The sequence below is a fragment of the Oncorhynchus mykiss genome, chromosome 8 (assembly GCF_013265735.2).
Source record: "Oncorhynchus mykiss isolate Arlee chromosome 8, USDA_OmykA_1.1, whole genome shotgun sequence".
NCBI lineage: Eukaryota > Metazoa > Chordata > Actinopteri > Salmoniformes > Salmonidae > Oncorhynchus > Oncorhynchus mykiss.
The window spans coordinates 65,738,261-65,765,623 of record NC_048572.1 but is presented as its reverse complement, the minus strand read 5'-3'; the positions used below and the strand labels follow the sequence as shown (position 1 = coordinate 65,765,623).

Below are 27,363 nucleotides of genomic sequence, written 5' to 3'. Positions count from 1 at the left end.
AATGGCCATGGCCTCCTCCATTTCTCCCTGGCTCATGTTAGTGATGGTTGGTATTGTTGGGAGATGGGTTGTGGGGAGATGAAATGGTCCTGAGGCACGTTTAGCCTTCGTAGTGTATACATCACTGACTGTGGCCCTGTGGATCAGAATTAGCTCTCTGTTCCTAGTTTTCCTCTCCCTCTCTCGCTGGCTCTCTCTCTCGCTCTCATAACACATCTCTCCTTTTCTCTCACATCTCTCTCTCTCTCTCTCTCACACGTGATCTCAGCCGTTAATATAATTGATTCTCGGTCTTTGAGAGCTGACAAACTGAAAGGCTTGATTGCGGACAGCTGTGATGGATGGAGGTTGAACAGTTGCTGGTAGGTGTTTAACACTGTACAGGGAGAGCACGGCCTTTACACCAGTGTGTGTCTCTTGCTCTCTCTCTTTGTTGCCGATAAGAATTGGGTGGGGTGGGGGTGATAGTGGTGGGGGTGGTGAAGATAGTGGTGGGGATGACAGGGGTCTCTGACAGCCACCTAGCTAGCCTCAGGCGACCACACTGGAGAACCACAGCTTGCATCACCAGAGGATAATGCTGTATGAACACACTCATTCTCCAAGAGTAGGGACTCAGTACTAGTCTGTAACATTCTTTGCCAAATTATTTCATTCATAACTTGTGGGTGTAGAAAACAACCTTGTTTTGGATTTTAATATATCTTATTATTAAAATTGGTTTTTTTAACGCTAGGCCATGTGCTATTTGAACAGATGGAGAGAACTTACGTTTGTTTGGCAAATCTGTCATACATGTTTGTTACCCTTAAAAATAATAATAATAATTCTCCCCAATTTCAATCTTGTCTCATCGCTGAAACTCCCCAACGGGCTCGGGAAAGGCGAAGGTGGAGTCATGCGTCCTCCGAGAAATGACCTGCCTAACCGTGCTCTTAACCCCTGCGAGCCAGCTGCACCAATGTGTCACAGGAAACACTGTTCAACTGGCACCTGGGGTCAGCCTGCATGCACATGGCCCGCCAAAAGGAGTCGCTAGAGCGCGATGAGCCATGTAAAGCCCCCTGCCAAACCCTTAGCTAACCCGGACGATGCTGGACCAATTGTACGCGGCCTATGGGGCTCCTGGCCACGGCTGGTTGTGGACAATGCAAATGTCACATGTCACTTTGTTTTTCTGCTCTGTAAGTGTATCTCAATGCAATGTAGCCTAAGTGTCAGTTGTAAATGAGAACTTGTTCTCAACTGGCCTACCTGGTTAAATAAAGATGAAATAAAAATACATTTAAAAAAGGTCAACATTCACAAGGCCGCAGGGCCAGACGGATTACCAGGACGTGTACTGCGAGCATGCGCTGACCAACTGGCAAGTGTCTTCACTGACATTTTCAACCTCTCCCTGTCTGAGTCTGTAAAACCAACATGTTTTAAGCAGACCACCATAGTCCCTGTGCCCAGGAACACTAAGGTAAGCTGCCTAAACGACAACCGACCCGTAGCAGTCACGTCTGTAACCATGAAATGCTTTGAAAGACTGGTCATGGCTCACATCAACACCATCATCCCACAAACCCTAGACCCACTCCAATTTACATACCACTCCAGCAGATCCACAGATGATGCAATCTCTATTACACTCCACACTGCTCTTTCCCACCTGGACAAAAGGAACACCTATGTAAGAATGCTTTTCATTGACTACAGCTCAGCATTCAACACCATAGTGCCCTCAAAGGTCATCACTAAGCTAAGGACCCTGGGACTAAACACCCCCCCTCTGCAACTGGATCCTGGACTTCCTGACGGGCTGCCCCCAGGTGGTAAGGGTAGGTAACAACACATTCGCCATGCTCATCCTCAACAGTGCCTCAACAGTGCCTCATTGGTGCGTGCTCAGTCCCCTCCTGTACTCCCTGTTCATTCATGACTGCACGGCCAGGCACGACTCCAAAACCATCATTAAATTTGCAGATGACACAACAGTACATGAGACAGCCTATAGGGAGGAGGTCAGAGACATGGCCGTGTGGTGCCAGGACAAAAACCTCTCCCTCAACATGATCAAGACAAAGGAGATGATTGTGGACTACAGGAAAAGGAGGACCGAGCACGCCCCCATTCTCTTCGACGGGACTGCAGTAGAGCAGGTTGAGAGCTTCAAGGTCCTTGGTGTCCACATCACCAACAAACTAACATGGTCCAAGCACACCAAGACAGTCATGAAGAGGGCATGACAAAACCTATTCCCCCTCAGGAGACTGAAAAGATTTGGCATGGGTCCTCAGATCCTCAAAAGGTTCTACAGCCGCACCATTGAGAGCATGGTTGCATCACTGCCTGGTATGGCAACTGCTCGGCCCCTTGATTCCAAGGCACTACAGAGGGTAGTGCAAACGGCCCAGTTTATTATTTATTTTTATTTAACTAGGCAAGTCAGTTAAGAACAAATTCTTATTTACAATAACGGCCTACCAAAAGGCAAAAGACCTCCTGCGGGGACCGGGGGCTGGAATTAAAAATATATATATTTTAAAAAATAACATAAATATAGGACAAAACACACATCATGGCAAGAGAGACTACACAACACTACATCAAGCGAGACCTAAGACAACAACATAGCATGGCAGGAACACATGATAACACAGCATGGTAGCAACTCAACATGGTAGCAGCACAAAACATGGTATAAACATTATTGGGCACAGACAACAGCACAAAGGGCAAGAAGTTAGAGACAATAATACATCACGCAAAGCAGCCATAACTCTCAGTAAGAGTGTCCATGATTGAGTCCAAGATTGAGGCCCCAGTACATCACTGGGGCCAAGCTTCCTGCCATCCAGGACCTCTATACCAGGCGGTGTCAGAAGAAGGCCTAAAAATTGTCAAAGACTCCAGCCACCCCAGTCATAGACTGTTCTCTCTGCTACCGCATGGCAAGCGGTACCGGAGCGCCAAGTCTAGGTCCAAGAGGCTTCTAAACCGCTTCTACCCCCAAACCATAAGACTCTCCTGAACATCTAGTCAAATTGTTACCCAGACTATTTGCAGTGCCCCACTCTCACCCCCTCTTTACACCACTGCTACTCTCTGTTGTCATCTATGCATGGTCACTTTAATAACTCTACCTACAGTACATGTACATACTACCTCAAATAACTGGTTTCCTCGCACATTGACTCTGTATCGGTACCCCCCTGTATATAGTCTTGCTATTGTTATTTCACTGCTGCTCTTTAATTACTTGTTACTTTTATTTCTTATTCTTATCTGTATTTTTTTTTAAACTGCATTTGTTGGTTAGGGGCTTGTAAGTAAGCATTTCACTGCAAGGTCTACACCTGTTGTATTTGGCACATGTGACTATTACAATTTGATTTGATTTGAACATACTGTAGTATTAAACATCAATATAGCTACACACAATAAGCCAAACTCATGGCATTTAAAAGAAAGAGAGAACAGAGATGCCTAATGCAGAAATTGCATTATACCACAACACCACTGAGAGGAATTACCACCACAAAGACATGCACCAGCAGTCATCTGAAAAGATAGGTTGAAGATTGCAGTATAATACACAATGAGTGATCATTTTGTTTAGCACTATATTTCTACGCTTGTGTCTGTCTCAAATGGCACCCTATTTCCTATATAGTGCACTACTTTTGACCAGAGCCCTATGAGGGCATGGAATAAGGTGCCATTTGGGACGCAGAAGCCTTTTACCCATCCAGTTCTGTTCTGTATTCATCCATGTGTTTCCCATGGTCCTCTGCAGGGAGTTTGGCTGGAGAGACCCAGAGCTGCCTGAGGTGATCCAGATGCTGCAGCACCAGTTCCCCTCGGTCCAGTCCAACGCTGCAGCCTACCTCCAACACCTGTGCTTCGGAGACAACAAGATCAAGTCTGAGGTAACCATGCACCGGTTGGGCCCGGATCCATACAGTTTCTACTACTGTGTGCTAGCTGGGACACCTGCATCCACTGCTTATACATTATGAAATGTATAGGCCCCATGAAGTTGTAAAATCAGTGGCTAACATATCAGTGGGAGGGCCCTGGGCAGCTGGGGCCTGCTTCAGTTGAAACCTATGAAACATAGAGAAGTACGCCTCTGCTCTGTTCAGTACATTATCTAAAGTTTATACCTTTTGTGAAGCCTTTTGCGAGAATAATTCATAGTTCACCATTCTAGCTCAAGATAAATTCCAGGTGCTAGAATTGTGAATTCTCCTCACATTAGTGGATAGATAGTATTGCCTACTCTTGCCTCACTTGATTTGCCTCACCTGTATGCAGGGATGTTGGATAGCTTGTTGTGTGCGTGATATGTGGGGACATTGGCTGGGTGAGGTGGAGGGATGGTGAGATAGGGAGAGGTTGAGATGGAAGGATGGGGAGATGGAGGGATGCCAGGAATGGGAGATGTCGGGATGGGGAGTCGGCGGGATGGGGAGTCGGAGGGATGGGGAGATGGAGGGATGGGAAGATGGAGGGATAAGTTGCAGGTCAGATGCCCTCTGGGAAGGATTGGAAGAAAGTCATTAGGTCAGCTGATGGCTTCCCCTAAACACTGCTGACGCTCATCCCATTGCCTCGCTCAGACTATGAGATACATCACACAGGCAACATGGGCAGACCCACACACACATATCCGTGATTGTACACATACACACCCCATAGGCATGCACACACACAGGCACACCCGCACACTATGTATAGTACTGCAAGGCAATCCACGTTAGCTGTGTGTCATGATGGTGCCTTCTCGCCTAGCGGTTGTAACATCTGCTTCCAACTGACACTCTCAAACACGTAGATCCCCTGAACGCAGCTCACTCTCCAGATCCCAATCACCTGAATTCTAATCACCTGATCACACACCTGTATGTCATTATCACACACTATGTAGTTCAGTTCTTTGCACCCTGTCACTGTGAGGTATTGTTTGTTTTGTGACACACTTCTTTCGGAGCGATGTTATTCTCGTGATTTACGCCTCCCGTGTATGATAGTTTTTGCATGCCTCACTAACGACGCCTTTTGCCTTTTCCCTGCCTGTACTGTTGCCTATCGGATTTCCTGTTATCTAGCTATTGCCTGATCTCCCAGACTACATTACTAGCCTTTTCCCTGCCTGTACTGTTGCCTATCAGATTTCCTGTTATCTACCTATTGCCTGATCTCCCAGACTACATTACTAGCCTTTTCCCTGCCTGTACTTTAGCCTATCGGATTTCCTGTTATCTAGCTATTGCCTGATCTCCCAGACTACATTACTAGCCTTTTCCCTGCCTGTACTGTTGCCTATCGGATTTCCTGTTATCTACCTATTGCCTGATCTCCCAGACTACATTACTAGCCTTTTCCCTGCCTGTACTTTAGCCTATCGGATTTCCTGTTATCTACCTATTGCCTGATCTCCCAGACTACATTACTAGCCTTTTCCCTGCCTTTATTGTTGCCTTTTTGGACCCCCTGTGTACGACCTTCTGCCTGCCCCTGGACCCAGCTACCTGCCTCCTCCTGTGGTCCTTTACAATAAACACCTGCTGCGCCCTGCGCTTGAAACCAGCTCTCTGTCTCCCCTCGTATTCTTTACAACGGTATCTTGGTTATTTTTGGACCAGGAGGCTGTGTGAAGGGAATGACGACTAACTGGGTGCTTTATTTTGATAACAGCAGAGCGAGGGAGATGAGTCTAGTAAGTGTTTTCATAAACAGTAGGGAATATACATACAGTTGAAGTCAGAAGTTTACATACACCTTAGCCAAATACATTTAAACTCAGCTTTTCACAATTCCTGACATTTAATCCGAGTAAAAAATTCCCTGTCTTAGGACATTTAGGATCACCACTCTATTTTAAGAATGTGAAAAGTCAGAATAATAGTAGAGAATGATTTATTTAATATTTTCTTTATTTCATCACATTCCCAGTGGGTCAGAAGTTTACATACACTCAATTAGTATTTGGTAGCATTGCCTTTAAATTGTTTAACTTGGGTCAAACGTTTTGGGTAGCAACCCACTAGCTTCCCACAATAAGTTGGGTGAATTTTGGCCCATTCCTCCTGACAGAGCTTTGAAAGTATGCTTGGGGTCATTGTCCATTTGGAAGACCCATTTGCGACCAAGCTTTAACTTCCTGACTGATGTCTTCAGATGTTGCTTCAATATATCCACATAATTTTTCTACCTCATGATGCCATCTATTTTGTGAAGTGCACCAGTCCCTCCTGCAGCAAAGCACCCCCACAACATGATGCTGCCACCCCCGTGCTTCACGGTTGGGATGGTGTTCTTCGGCTTGCAAGCCTCCCCATTTTTCCTCCAAACATAACGATGGCCAAACAGTTCTATTTTTGTTTCATCCGACCAGAGGACATTTCTCAAAAAAGTACGATCTTTGTCCCCATGCAGTTGCAAACCGTAGTCTGGCTTTTTTGTGGGGATTTTATTTGGAGCAGTGGCTTCTTCCTTGCTGAGCAGCCTTTCAGGTTATGTCAGCATCTTCACAGGATCCTTTGCTGTTGTTCTGGGATTTGCAGTCTTTGCAACAAAGTACATTCATCTCTAGGAGACAGAATGCGTCTCCTTCCTGGGCGGTATGACGCCTACGTGGTCCCATGGTGTTTATACTTGCGTACTATTGTTGGTACAGATGAACGTAGTATCTTCAGGCGTTTGGAAATTGCACCCAAGGATGAACCAGACTTGTGGAGATCTAGAATTATTTGGCTGATTTTTTTAGATTTTCCCATGATGTCAAGCAAAGAGGCACTGAGTTTGAAGGTAGGCCTTGAAATACATCCGCAGATACACCTCCAATTGACTCAAATGATGTCAATTAGCCTATCAGAAGCTTCTAAAGCCATGACATCATTTTCTGGAATTTTCCAAGCTGTTTAAAGGCACAGTCAACTGAATGTATGTAAACTTCTGACCCACTGGAATTGTGATACAATGAATTATAAGTTAAATAATCTGTCTGTAAACAATTATTGGAAAAATTACTTGTGTCATGCACGAAGTAGATGTCCTAACAGAATTGCCAAAACTATAGTTTGTTAACAAGAAATGTGTGGAGTGGTAGAAAAACGACTTTTAATGACTCCAACGTAAATGTATGTAATCTTCCGACTTCAACTGTACGTACAGCATGTACTGAATAATGATAGCATGTAGCCTGCAATCTAGTGAGCCAGTGTCTATCGCCTTTGCCAACACCTCTTTGTTTGTGCTTTGACTGATTATGAGTCAGCCATAAAATGGCACGTGTAGTGTAATAACAGAAGCCATGATGGGGTAAACCTTGTCACTAAATGAATTGTCAGTAAATTGAAGCAGAGCACCCAGATGAACAGGGTCTCTGATTTGTAATCATGTTTCTCCTCTGTGTTTAATGGAAGTTGAGAGGTACAGAAACAGCAGCAATGCTGATCCATTCTGTTGGACCTGGCAGCACACATCTGCTGTTGGCACCAGTCCTCTTGTGTGTGTGTGTCTCTCTCTCTCTCTCTCTCTCACTCTCACTCTCATTCTCACACACACACACACACACACACACACACACACACACACACACACACACACACACACACACACACACACACACACACACACACTCTCTGCCAGGTCATCCTGTCACTCTGTCACTAATATGGCAGAACACTGTGACAGTGTATCCTGGGCCTTTCTGTCTGTGTGCAGCCACGTGTTTGACATGGCTCTAGTTTATTGAAGAATAGTATTTATATAGGGATGCCTTTAGGGATATTGTTGTCAATGCTGAAAACTATGACTAACTATGACTTTTGCTGTAGACAATTGAAAAGTAAAGAACAGTAGCTACACTACTGCATATATATTTGTACTGCTCTTGCTCTATCTTTTCATTTTGATCCAGTGGATCCACTTACATCCTTCCTCTCCTCTCCCTGTTCCTCTCACCAGATCCGGAGACAAGGAGGGATCCAGCTGCTGGTGGATCTGCTAGACCACAGGATGACCGACGTGCACCGCAGCGCCTGTGGAGCTCTGAGGAACCTGGTGTACGGCAAGGCCAACGATGACAACAAGATCGCCCTGAAGAACTGTGGGGGGATCCCAGCCCTGGTCCGCCTGCTGAGGAAGACCACAGACATGGAGATTAGGGAGTTGCTCACAGGTAAACAGAGTTTGTTGACAAGATATAACATAGAGAGACATAACATAGCCTTGCTATATGACATTATAAAAAGTATTTAAAACAAGTTATAAAGGATTATACCTGGATGCGTATGGGCGTGTTATCTAATGTTTAACTGTCACTGTTACTGGGGGCTGGAGAACTACGGTAGGCTGTAGAGGCAAAGAATCCCAAAGGGACGTGTCACATCAACATCCATAGTAGTGGCTCATCAATATAAGTCAGCTAGTTAAACACTGAATATGAAAACACAAATATCCACAAATGACATGACTGGATAGAAAATGCATATATTTGATGACATACAATATGATGTGAAACTTCATTGGGGTATGGCACCACAGATATCTATTAAATGACGATGTTCTAAAAGTGAACATTGCCAAAAGGCAATATGAAGTCCGAGGTTAAATCCCCTAGTCATGTTTAGAGAGAGCATGCTGCTGCATCCTTTTATGATGTAGTATTTACTGTAGAGAGGTTTTTAAGCCAGGAAATGCTTAGGAAATATATGATTTGTGCTGATACTGTCTTAACGGAGATTACCATATAAATTAGAAAACAATTCAACGCTTGGAACACAGTCCTTCCTGTCACAAATGAATCAGGCTGCAGAAAACCTTTCCCGGCCCAGACGAATTCTGCCTCTTCACATCTTCTCTTCTGGCTGTTTAAAGCAGTCACAGTGGCCGCCTGAGCTTCCTCTCCCCTTCCTGTGACTGGGCATGGATTAACGGGACCATTTACCAGTCTCTCTCTGTCTCCTAGCCTTCCCTGAGCCTTCCCCGTGTCACCAACTGCCAAGGGGCGCCCTTCTTAGGCATGCGGTGGCAGCGGTGGTTTATGACATCACAGTTAGCCAAACAAGATTGTTGTTTCCCCCGCTGCTCTAAGAAGCCCCCCTTGCATGTAGAGGAGCCAAAGACGATTATTCAGAAGAATACAACTATTTTTAATGGCAAATTTCTTGTCTTCTGAGATGAAAGATGTAGATTGTATCCTGGACTCCATGTGATGTCGAACAGAAACCCCTGTTGCTGCTCTTACACAGCCAAGGTAAAATTATTCTAATCTAGTGGAGGGATGGAGGGATAGGAGTTATCGGAGTAGGTTCATTTAAAAGTAGTAGTAGTTGGAGGAGAATGGTAGAAATGTACAGCCATCTACAAACATAGATGTACAGACATCTATCTATATGTCTTATCCCATCAGAGCTGGGATGTGGTTTATTTCTTCACATTTGTTTCGGTACCACAGTGACTCATTGTAAAGAGTGGCTGATTTGACCTGATTTGATTGGAATGTCATCTGCACTGAATCACTGTCGGCTCACGACATAGCGGCTGCCTCACCTGAACCACATAAAAACATTGTCATGCTCCTAAAATGCCATTTCTGTCACCTTGACAACTTGCACAGTGCCCTCAACTTCCACTACCCCCCGTAGAGATAATTTAGGTCTAGTTCTGCAGACAACCTGCTTTCTCCCCACGAAATGATGCTCTCGCACCCCCTGCCTCCCTGGTGATGTAAGGCTGAGGCAATTAACCTCTTTTCTCTATCCAGCGAAATAAAACATCCATCTTTTCTTCCCCACTGGAACAAGATGATGTTATAGGCGGTTATTATCGGCCGAGCCCACCACCGCCACCGCTATAGGCAGCAGCTCTTTCATTTAAAAAAGACACAGAAATGTTGTGCGCTGCCCCGAGCGCGGTAAAGTAATGCTCTCTGCAAGATTACTGTCTCCGCTAATTATGAGCCACGCAGCTAGTTATTTAGAGCAGAGCAGACCACAAGGAAAACATCCCAACGTGGCTGATAAGACTAAAGTAGATCTATGTAATTACATTGTTGTTGTGAGAGGAACGGGTGAAGAGCGACTGACGGCCTCACCACTGGTAATTGCAATCATAAATGCTACGGCTACGGTGTCCTAGGAGGGACATGATGTGGTGAAGGTCAACAAGAATTATAATGTGTTGGGCCAGCTGTCAAGGTCATTACAATCAGTGCTCTGAGTGTGTGTGTGTGTGTGTCTGTGTGGGTGTGCCCTCTGGTTTGATTGTTGATGTGATTTATTAGGATCCCCATTAGCCGACGCCGGTGGCGACAGCTAGTCTTACTGGGGTCTGACACAAGAACTAAAAATACATTACAGAACAAAAGAGTTTACAATTTACATACATTTAAAAACATGAACATGTAGTATATGTGTGTGTGTGTGCATCTATCAGTTACACATACATGTCAGTACACACAACAAGTAGGTCACATGGGGGAGTGGCTTTGTGCCGTGAGATGTTGCTTTATTTATTTATATATATATATATTTTTTATGGCGTATGAAGGGTTGTAGAGTGAAGGACCCTCTCCTCCTTCCTCTTCTTCCTCTTTCCTCTTGTAGATAACCGGCCAGCTCTTGTGCTGTGTGTGTATCTCGATCTTTGGCTGACAGCTTCGGCTCACTTCTTAACACCATCCATGGCAGAGTCACCATGTTCCGACCACATCCTACTGAAAGCAATTTATAGTCACACACGAGTCGGTTGTCTTTTTAAGTCATATGTAAATTGGGATGGTATACTATCTGTGGACACGTATTGCCCCTGTTCAGTGTTTAGGAAAGCACCCCAGCTTGAGGAGGAAGACTGAAGTCGTAGTCAGTGTGGTTAAAGAGAGAGGAGAGCCCAGCTGCAGAGAGAGAGAGCGCTTCCTCCCTCTGTCTCTTTGTGGTTTACTCATACAGGCTGTGCCAAAGCCGCTGGCTTTGAATGTAATTGGTAGGCGAGAGAAAATTCCTTCATTTTTTTAGGTTGGCTGGTTTGCACATTAAATTACTGGGAAAAATAGATACATCTATGAAGCCCCAGGTGCCCAGTTTATTGCACAATCACGCCAACCTCTCACTAATTCAAAATAGGGGTGAAACATGCTGTTTTGTGACGTGAAGTTATTAAACAGTTAAGAGCCTTACAGTTTTCCATTTTCTTTTTCATGTTTTGAACAGTTTTGGTCCAACATGATCCTTATTTTAATTTCAGAGGAAGTATATTCAACTTTTGTTCTCCAAAAAAATCCAACAATATATCACCATTCCTTTCCCGGGATCTCTACAGCTGACCGTTCTCCCACGTTAAATCACTGTTCGTCAACGTCCTGTCCTATCTGATGTTCTCTGTTCAGGTGTGCTGTGGAACCTGTCGTCGTGTGATGCCCTGAAGATGCCCATTATCCAGGATGCCCTGGCCGTGCTGACCAACGCTGTCATCATCCCCCACTCGGGCTGGGACACCTCGCCCCATCAGGAGGACCGCAAACTGCACCTGCACTCTTCCCAGGTTCTCCGCAACGCCACCGGCTGCCTCAGGTCAGTACTGTTACTGGACCCTCGGGTCAATCAACCAAATCTATTTAATAAAGTTTGCTAGCTTTTTACATCAGCAGTAGTCACAAGGTTCTTTACATTTACCCAGTCAAGACCCCAAAGAGCAAGCAAAGCAGAAGTGACAGCACAGTGGCAGTGTTAGAGGTTAAAAGTCACAAGTCATGACAGTGTATGTCAACCTGAGGTTACATGCACTGGGTTGTAAGGTGTCTTCTGGAGACTATTCCTCTTCTTGGTGTAGCTTTCACTCAGAGCGGTCGGCTTCTTTCAGGTGAATGTCTCCCTGCTTTGTCCCTGCCTGGCTTGCCTGCACCCAGTTCCTTTGTGTTGGTGATGCAGGATGTAACACATTGCTCTTTCAAACAGAGTATTCTCATGAAGCTTTGTACGTATTGTGAGTATTGACTTGACGAATGAGGGTTATTGATGAAGGACGTTTTATCACAGACAGTGAATGCCACAAGTGTCCGACTGATTATGGGAGCCCATGTAACATGCTTCTTCCCCATAATTACCTTCACTATGAGGGATGTTGTGTGAAAACGCCATGTCAGCACTCCGTGAGGCTTAAAACTGTCTGCTCCCTGCAGGATTCCATTAAAGCATTCTATAATTCTGGAATATTGTCAAAGACTTTCTGATTATAGCGCTGGCACCGGAAGAAAATTGGCTATGTGTCAAGTGTTTCTACTCTTTTATATCTGGGCCCTCGTCTCCTGCGTACCAGCAAGAGAAGCATCTGCGAAGAAGGAGAATAATGAGATCTTAGCTAATACATTGCTTGTCTGTTAATGTTGGGGTCATTCATTCTACCTACAGTGCATTACCCTCTCTGTGCAAATGTCACCGCTTCTCTTTAGTGGTATTATCTGCTAATAGTTGAAACCATTAATATGCCCACACATTACCTTGTCAAAGCAGGAAGTGATTAATGAAAGGGAGGTGGACTTTTGTGGGCACGCCCCGTTCCCATTGGCCATCAGACAGGTAGTTCTCTGCAGCACATCCAATCAGCACTGCAGCAGCGTGGAGTGGCAGGAAGCCCACTGTAAGTGAAATGTGCTGAGTCTTAATGCCTGCCTGTCAGGTATGAATGACTGTACATTAAATCCCTGAGCTCAGCAGGCTAATTAATCTGTTTCATCGGTCGTTAAGGAACAACAGAACAGGAGCTTTGATTGAATATGTAATGTGGAGGACTAAGATGCCTCGCCACCTGCCGCCTCATCACACACCTGTCCCTCATCCTGTGACACTCACGCTGGCTGTCTTCAGAACAGAATCACCATGGCTAACAGCGAACGCAGCACGCTAGCTGACTGACATTCTTCACAGGGTGCCTCTCTGCCAGGGATCAGCTGGTGTCTAACGGGAGGAAGAGTGTCAAAAGGACCATAGCCCACCTTGACAGCAAGAGAATATACTAATTATCACTATCGATCAGACTCACAATAAAGTCAACAAGCCCTTACCTTTAGATTGTCAATGCACAATAGAGTCAACAAGCCTATTGAAGATGCTCCATGTTTCCTTGTTTGTATCACCCCGGGGTGGTCAGTGGGCAGTGACTGCTGTGTTTTAGGAACTACCCGATAATGGACCCTGTCTCTATCTAACCAGAGCCCGTCTCTCACTTATACAGTCAAGTCACTCATCACTGACCTAGAAAGAGCACCTCCAGAACAGATACTGATCCAGTAGATTGATCCATGGTCTGCTTTGTTTATCAGGCCCATTACAAAGTTCTGGAGGTGCCGACGGAGTCACAAACAGGCCATCCATACTGACCTACCAAGCAAAAGAGCCCTAACTGCTCATAGTGTGGAACTGAGAAAAATGGTTTTATAGTTTTTAAATTGTCCAGCCAAATGAGTTGTAGGCAGATCACTAGAGATGTGGTTGTCTGTTGTCTTAACATGAGGCAGTTTTTTATTCATATTAACCCTGACTTCTGACATGACCTGTGACCCTAGACAGCAGTTAGTGCCTTCTTGCTTGGTACACCCACTGGAATACATTGTGATTGTTTTATTTTATACACACAACTTGTGTTCATAAATGTATTTGTATGTGGCTGTCAGTGTCATATAGTTTGATACTTGTATCAGCAAAGGACAATAAATAATGCCAAGGTAAACCGTAGACACTGCAGCCCAAAGATCAGTGAAACCAAGGTAAAAGGCAGTAACTGATGTGAGTGATGGCAGTTACTGCTTTTGTCCCTGGTTTCACTGCAACTCTTTTCAGTTACTGCAAACATGAGCCCAATTTTCACAACACAGTGGAGGCAGGATATTTGTCCACATGATAAGCATGTATTTAATGTATCAAAAATGTCAGTATCTCGTTTTTGACCAAATGTGCAGTTACTGCTCTTTTTCTTGGTATGGCTGAATAATCTCCCTATCAATTGGGCCAAACCTCTAACAGGAGACACAGATAGGCCATGTTGTCCATACAAAGGCCTGTTATAAGACCAGGCTGGCTGCACCATTACAGACTTTTAATGACCTGACATTTAAAGGGCAGCGGAGAGGAGACAGGATGTATTGCACTATACCCTACAGTCAGCTGCATACTACCCTGCATCCCACTGCTGGTTTTCTTCTGAAGCTAAGCGGTGTTGGTCCTGGTCAGTTCCTGGATGGGAGACCAGATGCTGCTGGAAGTGGTGTTGGAGGGCCAGTAGGAGGCACCCCTTCCTCTGGTCTAAAAACAAATATCCAAATGCCCCAGGGCAGTGATTGTGGACACTACCCTGTGTAGGGTTGCCGTCTTTCAGGTGGGACGTTAAACAGGTGTCCTGACTCTCTGTGTTCGCTAAAGATCTCATGGCACTTATTGTAAGAGTAGGTGTGTTAACCCTGGTGTCCTGGCTAAATTCCCAATCTTGCCCTCAAACCATCACGGTCACCTAATCATCCCCAGTTTACAAATGGCTTGTTCATCCCCTGTAACTATTACCCAGGTTGTTGCTGTAAATGAGAATGTGTTCTCAGTCAACTTACCTGGTAAAATAAGAGTTAAATAAAAATAAGCTCTGAGTGTCCAAAACATTAGGAAATATTGCTAATATTTCGTTGCACCCCTTTTTCCCTCAGAACAGACTCAATTTGTTGGGGCATGGACTCTACAAGGTGTCGAAAGCGTTCCACAGGGATGCTGGCCCACGTTGACTCCAATGCTTCCCACAGTTGTGTCAAGTTGGATGGATGTCCTTTGGGTGGTGGACCATTCTTGATACACACGGGAAACTGTTGAGTGTGAAAAACCCAGTAGTGCTGCAGGTCTTAACACACTCAAACCGGTGCGCCTGGCACCTACTACCATACCCCTTTCAAAGGCACTTAAATATTTTGTCTTGCCCATTCACCCTCTGAAATGGCACGCATACACAAAATACTTAAAAATCCTTCTTTAACCCATCTCCTCCCCTTCATCTACACTGATTAAAGTGGATTTAACAGGTGACATTGATTAGGGGATACCTAGTCAGTTGTACAACTGAATGCATTCAACTGAAACAAGTCTTTGGCATTTAACCCAACCCCTCTGAATCAGAGAGGTGCAGAGGCTGCCTTAATCGACATACATGGTACCCGGGGAACAGTGGGCTAAATGCCTTGCTCAGGGCAGAATGATAGATTTTTACCTTGTCAGCTCGAGGATTCAATCCAGCCCAATGCCACTGCCTACCAGGCTACCTGCCGGGATCATAGCTTTTACCTGGATTCATCTGGTCAGTCTATGTCATTGAAAGAGCAAGTTTTCCTAATGTTTTGTTCACTCAGTGTATAGGGAATAGGGTGCCATTTGGGATGCACCCAGAGTGGGAACATGTTTGACACCATGACAAGCCTGGCCCATCTATACATCTTTAACATTATGTAGTTATCCTATATTCAACCAACTATGATGACAAGCACTGAAGAAGTACAATATTTAGTCCTGAAATTCAACTGAAAAATCATGATGACGGTTAACTACAATATGACTGTACAATATGACAGTGATACAATGCTGAAGAGAAATGTCTGACTGGCTGTTGTTGCAGGAATGTGAGCTCTGCGGGGGAGGAGGCTCGCAGGAGGATGAGAGAGTGCGAGGGCCTTACCGACGCTCTGCTCTACGTGATCCAGACCGCCTTGGGCAGCAGCGAGATCGATAGCAAGGTTTGACTTTGTGTTCCTCTCATCTCCTTTCATAAAGCAGACCCTTTAACATGACGCGGAGGGAATCACAGACAGGGGCTGCCCATCATTATAGCACACACACACACACGAACGTCCCATGTTGTGGATCTGGATCAGTGTGTTGTCAAGGTTGCCTCCCTGGCTCTCTCCACCTCATCATCCCCTGTAAATGGCCTTCTTTATTCATGATTTAGCTGCTCAACACCTATCCTGTCCTTTCTGGTGCTCTGCATGGAGAGATAGGGGGCGCTGACTTCCTGGTATTGGTGAGGATCTACAGTACAGTGCAGTCAGGATAAACACTAGACGCTAGCACAGATCATCAACAGCTCTGATTACACTGGTCATTTCCCAAAAGCTCATACCAGATGTCCAATTTCCTGCGAATGAATGCCTCAAAGTCTATGGAGCTAGTGTTTTTATCCTGCTTTGAAATGCATTATTTAGTATAATTGAAACAAAGCCTATGTATATTATGTTAAGATTTGATCCTCTATAAGTACTAGTCAGTGTTCAACTATTGGAAGGATTCAATCACAGGTCATGCATGGAGAAATTGACACACTGTCAATGTCAGACAATGTGGTTCAAGTTCACCTGTTTATGTCTTGTAGAAGACCTTGTGAATCTGAGAGAAAATGGACTAGGTACTATGTACATATGTAACAGTATAGCTTCAGTCCCTCTCCTCGCCCCGAATCAGGGACCCTCTGCACACATAGACCACAGCCACCCTCGAAGCATTGTTACCCATCGCTCCACAAAAGCCGCGGCCCTTGCAGAGCAAGGGAAACAACTACTTCAAGATCTCAGAGTGAGTGATGTCACCGATTGAAACACTATTAGCGCGCACCAACGCTAACTAGCTAGCCATTTCACACCGGTTACACATACAGTACATGATAACCTCGAGCGATGCGCAGCCCATCTACATTTTTCTGATGTCAAGCAGTAACCATGACAAACTGTTCTTCCCTGTTGAAATGCCTTCCATATCTGTCCTCTCTACCACACTCATAACTATGTGCAGTAGGTTATGGTACCGTAAAGCTCCTCCGATTGTACCTCTACATACGTGCTCTAAATGAGTGCCCTATTTCGTTTGATTTCCGAGGGCCTTTGTTATGTCTGGACTACTTTCTGCCAACCAGTTTGAAGGCGATCTGGCAGCCCTAATCCCACTGAAAATTCTTTACAAGATCAGAGTCCCCCACTATGGTGTTGAATGCCTCACTGCTTACTACAATGGGATTGTCACTACAGTACTGCTCTGGCCTGGATCCAGCACAGCAATCTAACGAGTACAAGGAGTTCGTCATTCATCAGAAAGAGATGCACCTGACTTTACTGTACCAATTGCATTTAACAGACTGGTCAATTAATGTTCCAATTGAATTGCCTTTCTAGACTGGATAAAGAGCCATACTTTAATTATGTTAATTGTTCCATTGAAGGGTTGGCATCTGCTCTATTTTGCTGTGGAAGATGTCATGAAATAATAGACTGTCAACAGTGTAACATACAGTAGGCAATGTTTAGTAACAAGGTCTGTGTGTGTTGTATCAAATGCAGTCATGGTCTATTGCATTGCATGCTCTGTCTATTCGAAAGCAACTCATGCATTTGCCCCAGTTTATAGCATCCCTAAAACATCCTGTCTGCTCACATTGGAGGAAATAAAGTCCTAACTTTACTTTGTTCGCTACATGGCCGACAAGCAAAGCATCTCATGGCACTCCTCAAATTGAAATACTGCTCTCTATTTATCTTCCTCTCTCTCTTTCTGTCTCTCTCTCGCTCTCTCTCTGTTCGTCTCCCCCTCTCTCCTTTCACCCACTCCTTCCCTTCATCTCTCATCATCTCCCTCTTTTGTCCTTGCAGACCATTGAAAACTGTGTGTGCATTTTGAGGAACCTCTCGTATCGACTAGCTGCAGAGACATCTCAGGGACAGCAGATAGGCACGGATGAGCTTGATGGATTGCTTTGTGGCGATGCCAACGGCAAGGATTCCGAGAGCTCAGGTTGCTGGGGGAAGAAGAAGAAGAAAAAGAAGGCCCATGATCAGGTGGGCTCATCTCCTTTCTATCCTCTCCTCTCTACATCTCAACTGCAGCTGTTAGCAATTAGCCAGCGTGTTAGAGCAGTGGTGCTGGAAGCTGGCTAGGGAGGGGGGTCTATCTTATGGGTAATTACTCATTTACTGGGTTTAGTTCTGAAAGAGGGGCTTGAAGAGAATGCCGCAGCCCGCCTGTTGTTCAACCTTCCTAAGATCATCCCGCTCCTCCGCACAGTCCACTGGCTTCCAGTCGAAACTCGTATCATCTTCAAGACCCTGGTGCTTGCCTACGGAGCAGCAAGGGGAACTGTCCCTCCTTACCTTCCGGCTATGTTCAAACCCTACATCCCAACCCGAGCACTCTGTTCCGCCACCTCTGGTCTCTTGGCCCTTCTACCAGTACAGGAAGTCAGCTCCCACTCAGCCTAGTCAAAGCTCTTCTTTGTCCTGGCACACCAATGGTGGAACAAGCTTCTCCCTAAAGTCAAAAGTCCCTGCCCATCTTCCGAAAACGTCTGAAACCTTTGAAGAGTATATATCTTCAGTATCTCTATCTCACGGCACCCCTGACACGCCCTTCATTAAAAAAAAAATGGCACTTACCTTTCCTACTAGCACTGACTTTGCTGATTAATACTTTGAGGGAAAAATGTACTTGATACGTTTGTAGATATGTTGTCTCACCTAGCTATCTTAAGAAAAATGCACTAATTGTAAGTCACTCTGGATAAGAGTGTCTGCTAAATAACATAAATGTAATGTGAAGAGGAGAGATTTGTCATGGTTTTCTCTGCCATGTCTGGGACAATAACCAGGCAAAAGCCAATATTTGATTATCATCTGAGTTGGATTATGCTATTGACTGTACAACTCATCTACTCCGGGATACATTAGATGCTCATGTGGTTGGCTTGGTGGTGATGATTTTGTATGTGAGATATGCCCCAGAGATTTTAACTAACTACTTCATTCTTAATTATATTTATCCTATCAGTTCATAATTCAAAAAGCAATGTGTGATTCACTTGTCACTCAAGTCTCAACCATATTCAATGTTTCTACCTTTTCACTGTTTTGTGATAACTAAGCAATTTTCAGTGGCACTAAGTAGTGTTGCCAAACAGTTTGATGTCCCGTATTATGCCTGTAGTATTGGCCAGTAGTAACATTCCACCATCCTGTGTCACCCAGTGGGATGGTGTGGGGCCCTTCCCGGACTCTGCTGACCCGCCCAAAGGCATTCAGATGCTGTGGCACCCCACCATTGTCAAACCCTACCTCACTCTCCTGTCTGAGTGCTCCAACCCAGACACCCTGGAGGGGGCGGCTGGGGCCCTGCAGAACCTGGCTGCAGGCAGCTGGAAGGTACAGCACAGTACAGTAAGCTATGGTCTCCCTCCTTAGTGCTGCTCAACGGCAGTCATTTAACTGTTCACACTGTCATGTAAATGAACTTCCTGAACCAGAGAGCTAATTGGTGACTGTTAACTCACTGTATTAGTCAAGAAAGCTGGAGCACTACAGTAAGCTATGGCCTCCTCAGAGCTGTCCAACTGCCGTTGCCAAGATGCCATAACTCTTACAGATAGATATGGTCTAAGTAATTGGTCTGTTCCCTTATTGTAATGTTAGTTAAGAAGGAGATACCAGATCCTATAAGATAGTCATCCTACTCTGACTGAAAGCATAGAACATAAACATGTGTGAATCAGACCTCTCTGTCTCCTCTCCTCTCCAGTGGTCTGTGTATATCCGTGCGGCAGTGAGGAAAGAGAAGGGTCTGCCCATCCTGGTGGAGCTGCTGAGGATTGACAACGACAGGGTGGTGTGTGCCGTGGCCACAGCTTTAAGAAACATGGCCTTAGACGTCAGAAACAAAGACCTCATCGGTTAGTTCGGCTGTCAGTTATTCAGTATTCGAAAACATTCAAATGTTTTTTCTCTGTGTGTGTTTGCTGTGTGTTTGGTGCACGCGTATGTGTGTGTGTGTGAGCGTGCGTGTGTGTGTGTGTGTGTGTGTGTGTGTGCGCGCTCGTGAGTGCGCGTGTGTGCATATGCTAATATCCATGCACTTCTCTGCAGCCAGCAATACCAGCGTCTTTCTCTGCTGAGATGGGTGTGCAGAGCTCTCTTTGTGGACTGTGTTCACATGGTTGAAATTCTCCTCATAACAGCACTAAAAGACTATTGATCTCTCTGATAAACTTGGTTTTCTGTTGGAACTTCCATCTCCATAGCAACTGCTCTTGCCGTCTCAGGCTGGTGCTCTGTGTTAAGTAGACGTGTGCATCATGTCATAGAGCTGCAGGCCTTCAGCCGTCCTACTCTGTGGATAGAATAGAGTAACCCACAAGTATCTGTTTACATGCTTAAGTCATGTTAAACCAATGTTATGTCTGGCTATATATGACACATCTAAGAACTTTGTAAAGCAATGATGTGGGATTTTTACTATAGTTTTAATAGCTTTAGTTTAGAATAGTATTTTATTGAGGGATGATTCTTAAAAATAATTATCATATTACATTTTTTTCTGACGTCATAGCTGCTAAAATGCTAAAATGGGCATATTATATTTGAATATCATGGAATGTGCTCCAAAGGATTGTCTGTTTCTTTGTTTATCTACATTACAAACATCTGTTGTAGTTGCTAATGCTTTTACTATGAATCGCAGCATGGTAACTGTGCCCTGGCAGGACTAGACCGTCCCTGTCGTTCCCATTCCCAGGCCTTTCTTTTAAACGTGAGGGGATTGACATTTCCATCCCAGCTGCAAATGTAGTGTCCTCAGGCCTACAGTCGTGTATGAGTGCTGAGCGGGGTCTTAAAAAAGACCCATTGACCAGACAATGTATTAAAGCCTCATCATATAGCTGTGAATGTCAGGCAGGGAGTTTGAGGCCGTATTGTGAATTATTAAAAGCACCGTGCTCTGAATTCCTCTCTCTCTCTCTCCTGCCTTTCGCATATGCTGATACCCATCTTTCCTTCCACTCTCTCTCTATCTCTTATTCTATCCTTCTCTCTATTCCTATTTAGTCTTTTCTAGTCTTTTATGATCTCTTGTATGTGACTAAAACCCCATAGGTGTACTGTACTACTGTAAATGCTGAAACATCATTATTATCGTTAGTATATCCAATGTTTTTAGAGCACTGTCTTTTTAAAATGATTCAAGTGAGATGCCTCAGTGTCAAGTGCAGTATTTATTGTTCTCCTGTCAAGTCAAGAGAGCCACTTTAGCTCAGTCATTCAGTACTCATTGGGGACGTAGCCTCTATAGGACAAGGGGCTTGTGCACATCTCTGATCTTGAAGGCTCTCCTGCTGAGTGTCCATAGAGTGACAAGGTTAGACAAGGGGTCAAAGACCAGCCAGTAAGCCACTACTGTTTGATTACAGCAGTCATATCATGTGAAGTTTAGTAAATACTGCATGTCTTTATCCGTTTCTGATATCTTGACCATTTGTTACCCTTTCCCCTGTATTGCTGTTGTGACTTGCAAAGTATTTTGGTCACAAACAGAACATTGCTTTTTGGAGAGCATGTTTGCCATATTTATTTCAAATCAAATCAAAGAATATTGTTTTTCTGCACCCATGGTTTTCAAAATCTGTTTCCTAAATGGTAGAACATAGATTTAAATGTTCATGTACAGTAGAACTTAACCATGAGGTCTCTTTCTCTCCACAACAGGCAAGTACGCAATGAGAGACTTGGTCCACCGTTTGCCCGGGGGCAACAACAACAACAGCAGTGGTGGGACTGCTGCCGGTGCTATTGGGAAGACCATGTCAGATGACACCATCACGGCTATCTGCTGTGCCCTGCACGAGGTCATCACTAAGAACATGGAGAACACCAAGGCTCTGCGTGACGCTGGAGGCATCGAGAAACTCATCGGTATCGCCAGGAGCAAAGGAGACAAGTAGGTGTCCAGAAGTCATACTTTGTTCACTCTCATCTTCTAACCTGGAACCAAATGCTGCATACGTGCTGGCCAGCTACTTTATATAACATGTTATCCCACTGTCAAGACAGACTCTGTTCACCCTAACCTTCAACCCTAATGTAAATGAATGTAGCTGCTGATCGGGCATAAGCACTGTTCTGTTAGTTTCCCTCTGAATGTACTTTAGTAGCTGTTTTTCTGATGTTTTCCCTATAACTCACCAGTGTAAAGAAATGCCTTTAAATGTACCTAATTGTGGGTTTTCTGTTTTGGCACACCAAAACTCATTGGATTTTGTCTCTGCTAATTGCGTTCATCCATTCCAATTTTTCTCATTTTTTTTTTTGTTGCAAGAATGACTATGGTGCTGAAGTGCAGAATGACCTCGTTTCCATTTAATTGTTGGCTTAGATTTTTGTTGTTATTGAATTTGTGTTTTTTAATGTTTTGTGCTAGTGACCTTTCATCCAGCAGCGAGCATTCAATATCTTTTGATTAGAACATTTTGTTCTGTTCATCCAAGGAAAATAAAGTGTCGTTTTTCTCTTCCCAGACACACACCCAAAGTGGTGAAGGCAGCCTCTCAAGTCCTCAACAGTATGTGGCAGTACAGAGACCTTCGCAGCCTCTACAAAAAGGTGTGTAATACAAAGAACTTGCTGCCACCACAAGAACTCTGCCGAAGGCGCTGCTGGAAGTGTAACGCATTAGTCTCTGGAGTGTCCTCCAGAGAGGAGGTAAAGGAGAGGAGGTAAAGGAGAGGAGGTAAAGGGCAAAAATGTATGCTGTACAGCAGTTCATGCGTCATGTGTGACACAGTTCAGCAAGCTCATTAAGTGTATGAATCGATAGTGAGAGTAAAGCTGGAATCCCTCTGGGCTGCAGTTTAATGAACTAAAGAATCTCTCAATGTTGACCTGAGGAGAGTAGATAAACATGCTTTAATGAAAGACAGATTAAGAATTTGAAGGTTTAAGGGCTTTGAGAGGGGGAGAAAAAAAATCAACTGCAAGACTGGTGTTGCATGCTTTACTTTAATGGTTAGCCAGTCAGTATCGTATTGTTCTCCTGTTCGATTTGGCCTCATTTAAATGTGTGTATAGTTCCAACCCCATTTGTATTTGACCAGATTATCTTAAATCTTACAGTATGGTCATAGAGTATGATCCTACAGCATAGTAAGCAGTATAGATCAGTCCATTATTGTTAGTTCCCTTATGAATCTCCTTTTTCCCCAGGATGGATATTTTCAGTATCATTTTGTTGGCTCATCCTCTACAATAGAAAGAGATAGACAAAGACCATACTCTTCCTCCCGCACCCCATCCATCTCGCCTGTACGGACATCTCCCAATAATCGCTCAGGTTAGTGTATTCTATCTTTACCCCATAGTATTACAATATTGGACATTTTTTGCAAACTCAGTCTCAGTCTTTAGAGCTGTAATTGCCAGACATTTCCCCCAAAATATTGTCCATGAATTTCAGACAAAAATAATTGGGAAGCTTAGTAATATTTCAGATAAAAGATGGGATGAATGAAGAATGAGGTGGTGTCTGCTTAGACACGGAGGTGCACAGACACTAATAAGCAACTGCCAGTTACTCACTTACCCTTTAAGATGAAAGAAGAGGAGAGGAAAGGAGGAGGATGGAGGGATGACTCGGATGACATACACCAGCAGATTTCTTCACGGCTGGTTTGAATGCCACAGCTGAGTCTCTGTTCGTCACCACAGCAGCCTCATGGAAGAGACCTTGGGAGGCACAGTTAGCTCCGGGGGCAGTTAGGGCCAATGCAGAATACAAACCTGAATAGTCGTCAGAATGCACTGACTGTAAGTCACTCTGGATAAGAGCATCTGCTTAATGACTCAAATGTAAATGTAAGAGGCATTGGTACTACTGTTATTAAAACCTAGAACCTGGTACTGTAGCCAGCCATTGGCTGTGTTTAATGGTGATTATAGGAGGATCTTCTTGGACGAGAAGGTGTTTGTCGATTCCGTTCGGGACATTAAGGTTACATGGTGCTCTAATTGGAGTTTAATGAAATTTAAAGTGGAAATGCTGAACTTAATGGATCCTATTAGAAAGCAATAAACTCTCTAAGTAAAGATTTCATAGAAGAGCTATTTCTGGATGTTAGATCCCCGCTTAGTTAGGCCTATGTATTTGTTTTCATTACATGCGTGTTTTCTTCATGCCATTTTATGGCACAGTAACGTTATCTGATGTTGTCATCAGCTGCTTTATTCTCAGCTTCCTTGCCTTGTATCAACAGAATGTGTCAATGTAGGAGAGTGGGAGGATTAATAATGACGAAGGGAGTCAAGTGGATGTCAAACGTCTTTTCCTGCTAATGGTGTACGTGATGTGTCATCTGTGTGTTTGCAGCAAGTGCCCCTGCCTCTCCCCGAGAGATGATCAGCCTTAAGGAGAGGAAGACAGACTACGAGTCAACGGGCACCAATGCCAGTTACCATGGCAACAAGGGTGAGCACACTTCGAGGAAAGACACCATGGCAGGTAGGAAGGAATTTCAAGGCCTCCGTCAGTTTCCTCTTCGTTTCTGGAGTCAGTGTGTTTTCATCAGATAAGGTGTACTCTAAAACCTGTGTGAAGCCTTTTGGTCATTTTATAATAATCAACTTGATAACAACCTTCTCTCTGTTTCTCTCCCACCTATAGTTGAAATCTCAAGTGGAACCTCAACATTGTTCCGAGGAGCCTACGTCTCTCCCAGTGATGACATCAAACACAACCAGGTAAGGAATGAAGAAATTACTTGATATCATTATAAGAGCAACACTCACTGTTAGGTACTCTCTCTCCAGTTGCAGAGTAGTGATCTAACCTCTGTGTGTTCCATAGGTCTCTGCTCAGGGGCCCAACCCAGGCCAGGAGCCCTACCCTCCGTTTCAGAACCCTCCTGGTGTACAGTTTGAGGAGGCGTTCTACGAGGACCAGGTGCACCAGCGCCCTCCTCAGGCCACAGACCTAAACATGCACCTGGGCCTCAAGTCCACGGGCAACTATGTGGACTTCTACTCAGCATCCCGCCCCTACAGTGAACTCAACTATGAGACCAGTCACTACCCAGCCTCCCCGGACTCCTGGGTCTAGTGGACTATAGAGGAAGGACTGGTTGTCAGCAGTGTGCTGTGATGGGGGAGAGGAGCCGAGAGAGAGACTAAGACAGACAGGCCATGCATGTGCATGCATACTACAAGACATTTCTTCAGCGAGTTTAGTTTATCCTAGAGAGAGAGGTCCCATGCCCATGTGTCTTTGAAGAAAGAGAGAGAGAGAGAGAGAGTCACAGAGCAGAAGGAATAGAATTAGAGTCCGAAAGAGAGAAGGAAGGAGGGAAAGAGAGACAGGAAGAACGAAAGAGCAGGATATTGTTAGAAAACAACTCACAAAAGGCGAAAGGAAGGTATTAAATGATGGGGTCACCACCAAAAGCTTGGAGCGTTGGAGTGTAAGGAGCGGAATATCTTGGAGATGATCAGCAGTATTCTAGAAGGAAGACAACTGTAAATATGTGGTATAGTAAAGAGATTAGTATGTGAAGCACAAGAAAATGAAGTGTCATTTACACAAGCTAGAGAATAGTTGTCAGTCACAAACTCTTATTAGGTTTTAACGTACGGCTTCAACCTGTGTTGTGTGTAAGGAGTATAATCTCTGGGCAAAATAATTGCTTCTAGACTTTGTATCTTTTGATTTGTTATAATTCTTTTTTTATTTCTACTTTTTTAATCCTTAATTCTGATGTAAAATATTTGATGTACATTACGGAGATACATGTGCATTGTGTATATTACACAATTGCCTGTGTCCCTTTCCTTATTGTCTCAGCATAATGTTAGTCTGTCTGTTACATTCTGGGGGATAATAGAGAGTACAATGTCTGCACACAAACAAACCACTACAAGCAATGAAACATGTTTTCGCAGCGAAATGAAGGACGGATTTCAAAGTTATTGCTAATCTGATTATGTGAATTGGTGGACCTAAATGAGTTAAGCGGCTCAACAGCATCATTCCACTTCCTTGGTGCTCTTCCACTGCCTAAAACAGTTTACGGATGGACGGTGGATATACTCAAAATACGTTTTATTTCCTAAAACGCTGTGTTACATGAAAACATTTTTTTTCCTCCACAAGCCTCCTAGTGAATTGTGCTCATTGTCCGTTTTTTAAAATGTGCCAAACATGGTTATATCCAAGCTGAGGGGTAACGTTGAACTTCTGTTGAAGTTTACATTCAACAGCAAGTTGTTGGTTCTAATGATGCCAGTTTGTAAATGCTTTTTTTTATGTGTTTCAATGGAATAAAGCTATATATACACTGTAACAAGACTGGAACATTACCAGGGGGGCGGAAATAATATCTTTGAGAGCTTAATTCCCTCCAAATATGTACAAATTAGTTGAATCTGTGTTGAAAGATAATCAATGTTTAAGAAAGTCCGTTTTTTTTTCTTCTTCAGAAATGGGTGGGAATTAAGTTAATGGTAGACTAAACTGTTAATAGAGTATGAATATATATTATATATAAATATATACTTTTTATGTGGGGACGTGGATGTCACTTAAAGCAGCAACATTATGGAAAAGACTTCATAATAATACATGTAGGGTTTTGTTCACCTTCATTTTCTGGTCTGCACACTAAAATGTTGACTTTCTAGTCATGTTGTTGCTATGAGAAATAGGGGAGACCAGGGGCTGAATATCCACAATTTACGGAAGTTGTCACAGACCTCGTAACTACAAGACAAGGTGCTAAAAGTTACACCTACAGAACTTTGTATTTTGGTGTTTATAGAATGTATTTTGCCACTTCATGTCCCTAGCTTTGAGTATTGAAATTGTCACAGGTGAATGTCTTTCATCACGACTAAGGAAATTATCCCCTTTATCCTTGTTGGATTTCCTTAAACTTGTCAATGTGGTGAACGGTTATCAACAATGGAGCTGATGATCCAGTCTGTGTGTGTGTTTATCTGTGAAAGAACAAAAGTGGTCGTTTTCTACAAACCCTGTAGCACCCTTTCCCCAGCATGACACACGGTTTCATAGTGAGTCCTCCTTTTGATCAAATGTTACAATAACGTTATGTGGCAACATAGAGAAAAATATATGACATTGCCCACTAATGCATGATCAAATCTTATTTAAGTCGATGTGAATTAAAATAGTGGTAGACTACACACTAAAACTGAATGCAGGAGAGAAGAAATGTATGTTAAAAGTTGACAACGAGCTCTGGTCTCCCCTACATATCGTTCTAGAAGTTTCTGGGTTATCTTCAGATGCTTGAACAATGAATAAATGATGCAAACACCCAAATTGTTCAACATGTCCTAAAACGATCCCCCTTCTCATTAGTTAGCATCTGAAAACAGACACAGTCCTTGTGAAAAGTAGGCATACCTGACAAACTGTATTGAACTATGTCAGTAACCTTTTTGTTGCTAGACAATGTGTTTTATAGAAGTGAAACTTTTTATTGCCTCAACAGATTGAAACTGCTACAAAAATATAAACTGACCATCTAAGA

General features: G+C 43.9%; 1 protein-coding gene across 9 annotated transcripts in view; it reads left to right on the top strand.

Annotated features, from left to right (window-relative positions):
- The window catches only part of LOC110530368 (catenin delta-2), a 144,119-nt gene extending 116,756 nt beyond the window's left edge, over positions 1 to 27,363 (top strand). For 6 of the 9 annotated variants that reach the window (XM_021613364.2, XM_036985995.1, XM_021613357.2 and 3 more), the window contains 13 exons: positions 3,785 to 3,917; positions 7,963 to 8,176; positions 11,384 to 11,567; positions 15,640 to 15,757; positions 17,660 to 17,845; positions 19,028 to 19,216; positions 19,575 to 19,725; positions 21,536 to 21,767; positions 22,345 to 22,429; positions 23,030 to 23,156; positions 24,189 to 24,320; positions 24,483 to 24,559; positions 24,666 to 27,363. In XM_021613364.2, coding sequence (XP_021469039.1) covers positions 3,785 to 3,917; positions 7,963 to 8,176; positions 11,384 to 11,567; positions 15,640 to 15,757; positions 17,660 to 17,845; positions 19,028 to 19,216; positions 19,575 to 19,725; positions 21,536 to 21,767; positions 22,345 to 22,429; positions 23,030 to 23,156; positions 24,189 to 24,320; positions 24,483 to 24,559; positions 24,666 to 24,917 — 2,080 coding nt within the window. In that variant the 3' untranslated portion in view covers positions 24,918 to 27,363. The remainder of the gene's footprint in view (positions 1 to 3,784; positions 3,918 to 7,962; positions 8,177 to 11,383; positions 11,568 to 15,639; positions 15,758 to 17,659; positions 17,846 to 19,027; positions 19,217 to 19,574; positions 19,726 to 21,535; positions 21,768 to 22,344; positions 22,430 to 23,029; positions 23,157 to 24,188; positions 24,321 to 24,482; positions 24,560 to 24,665) is intronic. The other 3 variants (XM_021613362.2, XM_021613358.2, XM_021613359.2) reach the window with 2 other exon arrangements.